The 12,425-nt window shown below is 40.0% G+C and overlaps 1 protein-coding gene across 1 annotated transcript; it reads left to right on the top strand.

Annotated features, from left to right (window-relative positions):
* Positions 1 to 1,783: 1,783 nt before the first annotated feature.
* Positions 1,784 to 11,819, top strand: malt3 (MALT paracaspase 3). Its single transcript, XM_071532182.1, has 15 exons — positions 1,784 to 1,860; positions 2,222 to 2,352; positions 2,448 to 2,572; positions 2,754 to 2,892; positions 3,055 to 3,230; positions 3,480 to 3,576; positions 4,159 to 4,194; positions 4,342 to 4,545; positions 5,493 to 5,670; positions 6,199 to 6,273; positions 6,483 to 6,610; positions 7,873 to 8,022; positions 8,769 to 8,923; positions 10,216 to 10,332; positions 10,951 to 11,819. The coding sequence occupies exons 2-15, from the start codon at positions 2,235 to 2,237 to the stop codon at positions 11,281 to 11,283; spliced, it is 2,031 nt and encodes a 676-aa protein (XP_071388283.1). The 5' UTR covers positions 1,784 to 1,860; positions 2,222 to 2,234; the 3' UTR covers positions 11,284 to 11,819.
* Positions 11,820 to 12,425: the final 606 nt, after the last annotated feature.

Raw genomic sequence — 12,425 nt, 5'->3', positions numbered from 1 at the left:
CAGTTCAGAGTTAATGCTGGTCCTCTTTGACCAAGCAAAGTACTTGCATTGGAGCAAGTTATAAATAGGATCAACTATCAGGCTGTTGAGGGGCTGTTAGTGGTCAAACATAGCCCTAAGACATTACATTTATCTCTAAGATCTTAACATATAATTCAGATATTCCTTGGTCAACATGAAACATGGTACATTTTCCAACTTACCATTGAGATGTTTTCAGTGTTGCTTTGGAGCCCGAGTCTGAGAGGCAAATCTCTGCAATTGTCAATCACAGACACGCATGTGTTGCCAGCAGGGCCCTATTTATAGCAGGCCTACAAATAGGTGCAAGTGCACATCACATTTTCCGAAACTAGCCATCAGACTTAGCAAAGAAGCCTAAAAGCTAAAATAAGTTGAATATAGAGTAAAAACTAAACATTTAAATCAGCACACATTTGTAAAGATCGGTCACTTGATCCATGGTCATACTGTAAAAGTCTCCCTGCTCTGTCTTGATCCCTCTTAATATGTTTACAGCAGGGTGTCGCGTCTAGGTGAGACACTGCAATGGGTTAGATGTGGACAAACAATCATGTGCTCAGATGTGTCTAGAGGACATGGTTCATGATGTAACTGGTGACGACCCATGCTCTAGGTCCTATGCTTTGCTCAAGAGTTGCTAAGGACAGCCCCCCTCTCTTGATGTTGCAACACATGTTCAAAACAACAGCAGCTCACTTGTGGTTCATATTTCAAATCAATTAGAAAAAAACTGGTTCAATTGACATTTCTTCACAAAATGTATACTCTGTAAGTCATTATATAGCCTACCACACAAACCATAACTTTATAAAAACAAAACATATCCTCAAATCATGCAAAAATATACACCCCTTTATAACTGTTTCAGTAGATCTATGTGAGAGGGATAGCTTAATATTTTTTTTTGGTAAATATTTATAAATATTTAAATAGATTTAAATATTTAGGTACATATTCAATCAAGAAAACAAGGGATCACACTCCACATGCTATGTTATATCCACAAGAGAATATATGTGTTTTACTATGATATTGAGCTAAATGTGGACATTGAGCTCTGTTTCCACACAGGGTGTAAATTTTGCCTGGAATACATCTTAACCAAGAATGGTTCATTATGACTTTTACATGATGATGATGATGATGATGATGATTATGATTAATTATTATTATTATTATTAGTTGTAGAAGTAGTAGTAGTAGTAGTAGTAGTAGTAGTAAAAGCAATTGCAATACCATTAAATCTGCTCTCGTGAAAGCTAAATTTAAGCCCTCATGTAAACCTGGAGTAGCAGTCTACTAATCTTACTTTATATGATCTGACTAATTTATTTCAGACCAGTCTAAATGTGGGAGCATTTTTTTCTATCTCTGTAAAAACCCATTTGAATCAGTCCAGTTTTGAAGGGACATTTCCATTTAGTACTGAACTCCTGACTGAGCCTACCTGATTTCACAGCAGCACCTGACAAGGAGCCAAAGACAGCTCATTACCGTAATGGCAGTAATCTGGCTCTGCAAACGTAATTTTCCATGATTCATATACCTGTGGGGGTATGACTGTTCTATTATTTTGCGCTTTGAAACATGTTTTTGTAAACTTAACGTTATGATAAAATGAAAAAAAAAAAAAGATGCATTTCCACTCGGTGACAGATTCTGAATATGGCCAGTAAAAGGCTCCTCTATTACAAGCTTAGCGGTAACGTGCATTGTTCCGGGAAAAGGATGTCAAGCCTTTCTCGATTTAGTTGAAGTTGTGAGGACTATGAGGGAGGGGAACATTCTCCGTGATTCTGAGGTGCGGATGCCACTCTGCCGGTAGTTTGAGGGCAGGTACGTACTAAAACCGTGTGTCTATGGTCATTTTCAATGTTGATAATTAATTTTCTAATGTAGGTTTCTCCTCACAAGTGTATCATTCTCTACTGGTACAATTACGATAACTATACAAGAAATGAAGAAGTTACCAGCGGAGATGGAACTTTAAGTCTTTACAGATTTGACAAAAAATTGTAGATTTACAGTCTCGTCAGTAACGTTAATTAATTAATTCTCAACGTTATTCATTTCTCACCATTCCCTTTTGGAGTGGTAATAAACACAAAGCTAGGAAGTGAATCAAAGTCACTGTTAACAGCCACTTTGTTACTTTGCATTATCTGTGCTCTTCATTATTATCTGTGCCTTTTCACAGCCTGGCCTTGGAAATGTCTCACAAAAAGATAGTTATGCCCAAAGTGCCAAATGCTGATATCTTGCAGAAGAAAGAAGACAATGCAGCAATGAATGAATACCCCTCCAAAATCTTTCGAATAATGATCAGAGGTGTGTAGCTCCGCATCCTTATCAGTGTGCCTTTTCAAAGCAAATACAGTACAATATGATTTCAGACTACCAATATTCTCACTTTTTGGTTTCAGAAATTGTCATAGTGCGCCATCCTGTTTCCGTCTGTGTACCGGTGAACTATAAGGTGACTCTGAGCGTCTCTGCTGAGGGCGCAGGTACCCTGAACTACCAGTGGTTTACTGCTGATGAACAGGAGGTATGTGGTTTTTAATTAAGACTTGAAATGAGGAACAAGCTTTTTTTTGGGGGGGGGGGGGGAATCTGAGCTGCAACCTCTTAGTGACCTTTGGCTCATGATTTTTTCCCCTTTTTCCCTTACACAGTATTGTGGTTGTCTCGAAATGACCTAGTTACGATGACTGGTTTCTGTTTTCAAGGTGTGTGGAGCCACTAAAGCAGACCTGACCATCGAAGCTCAGAAAACTCAGCTCTATGTGTGTCGAGTGAATGACCAGTTTTGCAATTGCGTGTTCAGTGACTGGGCGAAAGTCAAGGTGTTGGACATTGATAAATCAGGTATGCAAAGCTCATTCTCCATGTTGATTTCTATGATGGTGTTACATGTAATTTCTATTTTGCTCCTAACAAACATATTTGCGATATAGCCTGTTGCTTCTTAGTCTGTTTTCTGCATGCTGTCACTGTTGCTGTGGGTTTGAACATACTTCTTGTTTCCAGGAGTGCCTGGACAGTGGCGGGGGGAGCCCCATATTGCCGTCAACCCCAGATCCCAGACAGTCCGGCAGGGGGAGAAACTCACCCTCCGCTGTGCCGCCTTTGGCATCCCCCCTCCACACTATCAGTGGTTCAGAAACGGACAACTGCTGCTGGACAAGACTAGGGACACGCTGCAGGTAAGGATGACCGCCGAGTGTTTGCTTACCACAGTGCTGATAGCGAGTGTTTACACTGTCCCACATTTACTGGGTCACATGCTGGGAGCTGTACAGACTTCACCAGCCATGAGACCATTGTGATGGATTTAGAGAATGTGGTTAATATTTTACCAAAGGTTTGATTTGCGGTCGAGTGAATCTTATGTGCATGGGCATAGCCAGGGAGACAAACAATGATGGGAACACAACCTGTTATGTTACCTGCAGATAGACCATGTAACAGCGGACCAGGGAGGATGGTATATCTGCTCCGTGTCTAACGTACAAGAAGAGAAATGGACAAAACCGGCTGATGTTGACATAGGTAAATGAAAAGAATATTGTGCTCACAAATGTGAAAAGATAGTATATTCCACACCACTAAGATCATACCATACCATGTTTTATCAGTTGTATCTTTTCCACGTTCTAGCAATAGTTTAAAATTTTAATGTATTTTCCCCAGTTCCTCCATTTTCAGTGAGCTAGCCTCTTATATTGACATTTTTTCACAATCCTCTCAGTGATTCCACTGATTTAGCATTTAGGCAGGCAAGTTGTTTCCACTCTGCTGAGGATTGGAGGTACTTTCCCCATTTCTACAGACCTAAAAGGAAGTTGACAGACTCCAAATAGTACTCAGCCAGAGCTGTAGACACAGAACAGGAAAGTGATGTAAAATGAAACTAGATCTTGCAGTGTTTCTTCTTTTTGCTGTTTATGTGGCTAATGTTATGGTGTGTACAATAAACAGCACAGCAAATATTTGACTAAGTGTTTTATTATAGCACCCTGCATGTGTCCCTTGGACAATATAATGTTTTAGATCTGGTTTGTCTGGTTGGAAACAATAGGATGTAAAACAAAAAGGAATGATTTTTGCCCTTTTCTTCTTCATGTCCTCTAGTGTCAACTGATCAGCTTCTGCCTCCAGTGCCCACAGGTATAGTTTATGGAAACAGATGCAGTATCAACTCTGGCTAATTTTAGAATGCACTTAGACTGTTATGTCATTACAGAGGGAAACTGTTCTGTACCGGTATTTCCTCATGTTACTATAATTAGAGTTCTACTTTGGTCTTTGTTTCAGCCACTGACAAAGTAGCTCTACTTATTGGCAACCTGAATTACTCCCACCACCCGGGCTTGATGGCCCCCACTATGGATGTACATGAGCTGGCCAACCTCCTACAGCAGCTCGGCTTCAGAGTGGTTTCCCTCCTGGATCTCACCAAGGAGGAGATGCAAGCTGCCATCGACAAGTTCATCCAGCTCCTTGACAAGGGAGTGTATGGTGAGTGTTGTTTTCACATGACTCATATTCAGCATGTCATTCTGGAATATCCTCAATTCATTTTTTTCCTTTGAGAAATGCGGACACAATGATAGATTTTGTGTAATCTGAAAATTTCAGACGAACTTCCTTTGTAGTTTTTTTTGGCGTTTATCTGCTGTTGTCCACTCGTCATGGGTCATGAACCCACCATCAGAAATTGTCTGCCTATCTTGGTTTAAATGTGCGGCTGAGTGGGCAGATAAGAGGTGGAAAAGAAGAAGTGTGGGCCTTTTAATGTTCAGAGGCTCTCTTGCTACATACACCACTTTCTCAATGCCTGTAGCTCTCTGAGATGGCAGATTTATAATGGTATCCACCAAGGGTGTTTAGCAACATAGCAAGCTGTCAGCTTCACTTCTTTCTTTCAGCATGTGATAACCAATAATACAATGTCACACTACAACGGCACAGGGCAGAAACATTTTAGGATTAATGACTAATGAGTACTCACACATTGTTCCGGGGAAACGAGGCACTACTGTTTTAAACAGCAGACAGGAACACAAGTACAGGTATTAATCATAGAACTATAAAACAAACTTTGTGATATCATTTCAAAATTCTGTTTGTGTGATGAAAAGAATCATGAGAGAACTGCATTGCTGATATTCTCTTTTACTGTTCCCTAATCTCTGCTACAAACAATGACACAGATACATAAATCAGAGCGTCAGCTGGGGTAGAATGTGTACGTGTTTTTAAACATGTCATGTAGACCTCTGACTTCCTTTTGCTCCCCAGTGACTTTCCTCTAAGATGCTCTCAACATTTCTTTTTAGGGATCTAGACTACCCTCTATTGTTCGTTCCCAGGATAGTGGAATGTTTCCAGTGTACAATGAGATGATTGCAGATGTTACTGGTGTTGTAATGGTAACCACATGTGCATTTCATCATTCTTGACAGGTCTTTTCTACTATGCAGGCCATGGGTATGAGCACTCTGGGAGGAATTACTTGGTACCTATTGATGCTCCGCAACCGTACCGACCTGAAAACTGTGTCTGTGTGCAGAGGGTCATGCTGGACATGCAGAAAAGACGGACTGCACTGAGTGTAATCCTACTGGATACCTGTAGAAAATGGTAGGTGGAATAATTCACTTTTATTTTCACTGAGGTGACAATAAAACATAGATTTTTGAATTTGTTTGCTTACTAATATGATAACTAGCCTGTCCATTTCAGTTGATTTTGTCTTAAAACCTCCAAATGCATGTTGCGCGGCCAAACTTTGTTCAATACCACAGAACTTTATTTTAAATTCTAGTCAAGATGCCAGTGTTTCCAAAAATATCAAATATGTCATGCTGAATTACAATTACAGTGCAATTTGTATAAAATGCTGCACAAGATATCTAGATTTTTTTTTTCATTTGCTGTAGTGGTGCAGCCATAAAAAAAATGCCATCTTGGGTTTGAATATTTCACTTAATATAAGCGTGCTATAGCTTCAGTGAAGCGTTGGAACGGGCAGATACAGAATATGTGTGACATTGCAGTGTGGAAAAAACATTTTTTTTCCTGACTTTGAAGCTATTTAAGGGGAAAGTCAGGGTGCGAGGGGCTGTTATGTTTTCAGTGTTTCTTAAGATTGCATTTTACTTTTTCAAGGTACAACCAGGATTTCCTACTGTCAAACATCACGCCCTTGGGACCCAGTGGAAATACTGTTTATGGTTATGCCACGTATGTATTAACACAATATCAGTTGATTCATTACAAAACCAAAAAAATTTATTAATTAATCAATATACCAGTGCAAGCAATATGTGTAAAGTGTAAGGATATTATTGGTTTTGAAATCAGAATAACATTATTTTTTTTAAGGTCATGCAACATATAACTTTCTTTCATTAAAACATTTCATGGATTTCTATGAACCAATGTCTCTCCAGATGTGAAGATGCTGAGGCTTTTGAGGTCCAGGATGGGGGCAAGAGTACAGGAATCTTCACCAAGTACTTGAACAAACACATCCTACAGTCCGAAAAAGTCACCCACGTCTTGGAGCAGGTGTCTGAGGGTAAGTATCCCAAAGACGGCTGCGGTTTTGGTTGCCATATTTTTTTATGGACAGAACTGTGACGTTGCAAGCTGCCGTAGGATAGTTGTAGGGATAGTTGTATGTTTTTGGGCTATGCTGTGATTTTAGTAGGTGAGCGGACATGGTGCGTGCCATAGTGTAACTGGTTGTTACACTAATACTGTTACACAGATCTGTGATTGATAAACCACTGAAATTGTCAGTGCTAATTTGTGTCAAAGTGCCAAAAACAGAAAAATGTCTAAATCTACGACTGCCAAAAGGTCCAAAAGGTTTTACATTTTTGGCCTTTAGTTTTACCCGCAAAGAAGACTGAAGTTGCAGATCCATGGTAAACAGGTCTGAAGGGAACAAGTTGTTCTTCAGTCTGCTGGGTGCATCACAGACAAGTTGATAACTGCCTTTCTCAATCATTGGCTACTCATTTTGGTGTTGTTTACTCATGACTTGTAAGTAGCTGTGACTGGATAGGCGTTGGGACTTATCATGTTGTCCTCTCGTGTGTTTGGTGGTTTGATGGATCTCTGTGGTAGCATAATTTTTTTGGGGTTGCACTGCATTAGCATGTGACCTCATTCTCTGGAAATTCACACTGTTGGCTACAGAACAGCAAGAAACCTGAGAGCTGCAGAGTCCAAGACAGCTGCTCTGTCGTTTGTGCGCCCCCTGCCACTGCTTTCATGGGCTGCCGGGGGTAGGATGCCCTGGTGACCGCACTGTGTGTGTGTGTGTGTGTAGACTGGTATTAATGGTGACAAATAAACTGCTCTTTATAAATAATTAACAGTAGACTTTATCCCTTTTACATCTGTGTCTTTGTCTGTTTTTGATGGGAAACTCCAGAGCCACAATATGGACAGTAACTTTTCAGACAAATTCCCAAGCCTCCCTTGTTGACTGTTGATCTCTGCTCATCTTGTCCGGGATTTATTTAGAGATGGAAAAAGAGATGTTGATGATGAACTGCTGTCCACTCATCCATAATGGGCACATGGTGACGACAGCTCGCATGTAATATTTCTGAGGCCAAATCTGTATCCAGGGACTTGAATAGGGTTTCACTATATCATTTTCGTACTCTTCTAGCCAGTAATGACACCCTATAATTATTTAGCACCTTGGCATTTATTGAATAATTTACTGCCTTTCAAATCCTCAGTATATGAAGTCACTGTAGCGTTATGTTGGTGTTACAGGCCTCGTATTTACCTGCGCTTTCTCTGTCCCTCTCTTGACTCCAGATTTAGGCAGAGACCCTCTGGTCACTGGCAAGCAGGCGGTGGAGATCAAACACACACTGAAGGAGCCACGCTCCCTCACAGATCCAGTCCGGACCGCTGGCCACACGAGGGAACTACGCCAGCGAGACGCCTGCTGGAGACAAGCCAATGGTGAGGAAAAGTGCTACAAACACCTGAATGCCTCCAAACCTCAGCGTTTTCATTTAATGTTTGTTGTTGTTAAATGCCAGTAGTTTCAAATCAAATTGTCAACGTGTGTTAAATAAATCATCAATCTGAGTGGATCTAACCTGGGTGCCATGAGTCCGCATCAGAAACTTATTTTCCATCAACTAAAGCATGATTCAATGTCTCGATCTGATGTCATCTTGAGTGAGAGAGACTGTGCTGTTTACTCTTCCTCACACCTCCCACACCCCAGCATGTGACATTTGAAACTGAGTGCAGACGGTGTGGTTTCACATGATATTTGTGCCACCATTCATTAAAAAAGGCATCCTCCTCATTTGTGGTTAAACCAAATGGGGAACAGGTTTAATTGTGCTTACTGTATTTCCCTATTTGATGGAAGGAGGCCTGTTTTTCTGTAAAATCAAAACTTCCTCATATTTACTTTTCCCCTGTTGAAGTGGAATATTGTTGTCATGGACTAATCTGAGAATCTCCTCATTCTCCTCCAGACTAAATAGAAGATAAGCAACTTACATTAACAGAGCAGCTGAAAGTCCCTAATGTGGTTAAGGCAAAGTCAGCTTCACTATTTAAAGGAATGTAATGCCGTGATAACAGTACAGTCTGAGTAATTTGAAAATATTTTATCTTAAGTGCCTTTCAGGGAAACTCTCTTCTTCGATTGGTAAATTAATCTGTTTGTATCCCCCCCCCCACTTCTGTAGAGCTGCCACGGAAGAAGCGGCTGGTGTTTGTTTGTGGAGTAGAGGTGGAGGTCAGCTTCTCAGCTCTCTTCTCCAACGTCTTGGTGGCTTTTGCCATTGTGAAGACCACAGGCCCCAGAACCCAAGACTGCACCGTTACTCTGAGAAGCGTACCTGTAAGTGTTTTCATTCTTACTCGAAACTATCAGACATGCTGTCAGTTATTGACCGTCTGTACAAAGTGTAAAGTGTGCTACACCGGGAAATATGAGGTAGAAAAGATTAGATTATAGTTGAAGGGCAGAAGTCATTTTCTGCTGTTGTGTTAGCCTTAAAACTGTCCATTGTCTGGATGTATAGATCCTGCGCAGTACATGATTGTCTAAAGCCTTGACTTTTCTGGCCACGCCCTTTTAAAATCTGAGTTTGATATTTATGAGTGAGTATATTAAACAAAGGCTATTCAAAGTTCAAGATAAAAACCCTCTTTCCAACATGCTAACATGCAAAGATTTATCTGCATCACGAATTCCATGTTGCTCATGATGGGAACCCTCTCAGTTTCCACTGACCAGCAGTAATTTCTCAGTGATTATCATTCGGCACTGAGTTTCACATGTCTAAGGAAGTATAGTCCATATTTAGACTTCCAGGCTGCTATCGCTTGTTGAAGTGACGAAAAAGCAGGAAGTACAAATTTGGTTTGCCTCTCAACCTAGTTTAATACAGCCAGGCTCTCAAACTACCGATTCTTGGACCATACTGCCATCTAGTGGCCAATTTCATAATGCATTAATCAATGAAAAATGACTTTTTCACCCCTTTTAGCTCATTCTACCTATCATAGCATACACCTATATGACAATTTATGCCCCAAAAAAAGACAAAACTTTCTCCTCCTCATCTGGCATCTGCTCCCCAGGTGTCCAGAATGGATAATAACAACAGATTGATCATAAAAACTGTATTTGAAAGTGACTTTTATTGCCTTTTATCGACAATTTAGGTTGTAGCCAACTTGCTATTGATGAACCAGTGTCAGACACAATTATTATTATTATTACAACAATTATAGTTACACAATTTATGCTTAAATCAGTGGTTAAGAAAAGTAAACTCCTCCCATCAAACAAAACTGCCTTTCTCTCCCTAACTGATATCCCATTGGTTTACACTTTTGAATGATTCCTCCCTGTTTTGTCCCGCCCCTCCTCCCCACCACAATATCCTGTTTCAACAGAAAACACATCACAGTACGGCACCCAAAATCCTGTTTCATTATGACTTTAAATTAAAATTCTGCAACTGCATTGGTTGGTGTATGGTGTGTTGTATCAATGATCAATGATGATGAAGTCATGGTGAACACTGCAGATAATTACTGAGACTATAAAATGTTTTGATATAGTTGGCTGGTAACAAATACTGCTGACACTGACAAATCTTTTATCCCACTCTGAATCTTTAGGCAATAGAAGACATATTCTCCGGTCCCGGCCGGTCGGAGGAGATGGACTCTCTACTACTAATGCAGTCTGAAAACCCTGACTGCACTCTGAGGCTCTGCGCTCTTCAAAAGCTTCAGGTATTAACACACTGATATGTTTCCCCATGCTCATCCTATAATGTGTTCTCTAACACACAGCAAAGACAAGGGCAGAAAAGTCTAAATATAAAATATTTGATGTGTGGAATAATGTGAGCTGCGGAGAGTATGGAAACAGGGGCGGACTTTGTGATTTGGGGGCCCTTGGCAAAGGCAAGCGTGGGGCCCCCTGACTCCCAACCCTTTCCCCTTTTAATCCATCCTTTCTATACATTACCTTCAAGGTGGGCTCAGCAAAGTATGCATGCAAGGGCACTTTTTTGTGTTTTTCTGCCTTTATTTATTTTTTTACTTCTCTCTCAGCTACTGATGCAGCGGCACAAGGAAAATGAGCTTAAAGTCAAGTGGTAAAATCACAGTAGAAGTGGACTAGCCCACTGTAGCTCGACTGAGTAGGGGGGGTGACCATGACTCAAGATTAAAATAATTTATTGTAACAAAACAAGGGGTGTTTTTTAATAAGTACATTTCTTTTAAATTGATTAAAAATACTTTTACATTAGTTCTATTCTTGTCTTCTATTCTTCTATTCATGGGGCCGCCTCTGTATGGAAATAAAAATCTCAGACCATTTTGTTTGTTCTTTGCCTTTGTTAGGAGTCGCTGGTGATCAAGGTGGATCTACACTATACTCACACGGACAGTAAACTGCGTCTCACGGAAAGCCAGCAGGTGGACATAGGAAAGCCTCTGGTGGCGTCCTGTAAACTGTACAAGAGAAATCACGCAGGCGCAGCCAAGAGACAAGAGGGTGCTTCTGCTCAAAGTGTGGGCAACATTTCAAGCAGCAATAAGCCGCCGCTGCGTCAGACTGCGGCCGGACCCTTCACCAGAAAGGCAGAGTGTGCCGCTAAAGTCACGGCGACCAGGAGCAACGAGCCGGAGGAGAACGACGAAAACGAGCTTCAGGACTTCACTCTTCGGCATTAAGCCTTTCTGGTCCTGTTGTTGTATATATATATATGTTGATACGTCGGTTGTGTTTTTATCAGTGTGATTAGGAATTAATTGCTGGTCATGCATTTCCTCTTGTTGTTCTGAGTGAATTAGTGAATGATGAATGAGTGAGCGAATGAGGATGTATGTGAGTGTGCTTTTGTGTTTGTTGTTTATAGTTAGTTTGTGGCACCAGCTGCTTCAGTTCTCAGCTTAACACTCAAGAAACTTAACACTTACTTCGCTTAACCACTGATTTAAGCATAAATTGTGTAATTATAATTGTTGTAATAATAATAATAATAATAATAATAACAATAATAATAATAATAATTGTGTCTGACACTGGTACATCAATTGCAAGTTGGCTATAGCCTAAATTGTCGATAAAAGACAATAAAAGTCACTTTCAAATACAGTTTTTATGATCAATCTGTTGTTATTATCTATTCTGGACACCTGGGGAGCAGAAGACAGATGAGGAGGAGAAAACTGTGGTCCAGAAAAGAAGAAAAAGCCCTATGCAAGTGTAGAGAACTGTGTGCAGGAGTTGTTTCTTCCTTCCTATCATCAGTCTATTAAAAGACATCAATCTCTTTTATTAATAAATGTAAAGATCGAGCCACCTAATCAACATTTTAAATGATATTATTGTTTTGATGAAATATTGGGTTGGAAGTAACAGAGTAACAGTCCTCAAGTAAAAGGTCAAGGTTTGGGAATGGTTCCTTTTCAGTCATATCAGGATCAATGATGGTAAGCACACTTCCCATTAGTGTTTAACAAATTTCACTGTACACATATGCACTAAAGTAAAAAAAGCAAAAACTTAAAAGTAGAACTGCATACTATTAAAAGTACTGGAAAACAGCATCTCTAAAAACCACATGAATTTCACATGTGTAAAAAATCCAGTGGTGGAAGAAGTATAGTAGATCTTTGACTTAAGTAAAAGTAGCAATACCACAGTGTAAAAATACTTTGGTACAAGTAAAAGTCCTGCATTCAAAATCTTACTTAATTCAAAGTACAAAAGTATTAGCATCAAAATATAAGTAGCAAAAGTAAAAGTACTCAATATGCAGAATGGCCCATTTCAGAATCATATATATCATGTTATTGGGCTATAATTATTG

Source organism: Centroberyx affinis, unplaced genomic scaffold (genome assembly GCF_046629955.1).
Source record: "Centroberyx affinis isolate AG114_WGS23_722 - 3 ecotype Tasmania unplaced genomic scaffold, CSIRO-AGI_Caff_v1 ptg002167l_1, whole genome shotgun sequence".
NCBI classification, from domain to species: domain Eukaryota; kingdom Metazoa; phylum Chordata; class Actinopteri; order Beryciformes; family Berycidae; genus Centroberyx; species Centroberyx affinis.
Note: the sequence above shows the minus strand (reverse complement) of the source record. Positions and strands in the feature narration are given on the sequence as shown.

Coding starts and splice junctions, on each gene's coding strand:
- malt3 (XM_071532182.1), top strand. CDS start 2,235: ATGTCTCACAAAAAGATAGTTATGCCCAAAGTGCCAAATGCTGATATC. Junction 3,231..3,479: donor AGACTAGGGACACGCTGCAG/GTAAGGATGACC, acceptor TGTTACCTGCAG/ATAGACCATGTAACAGCGGA. Junction 8,023..8,768: donor CTGCTGGAGACAAGCCAATG/GTGAGGAAAAGT, acceptor CCACTTCTGTAG/AGCTGCCACGGAAGAAGCGG.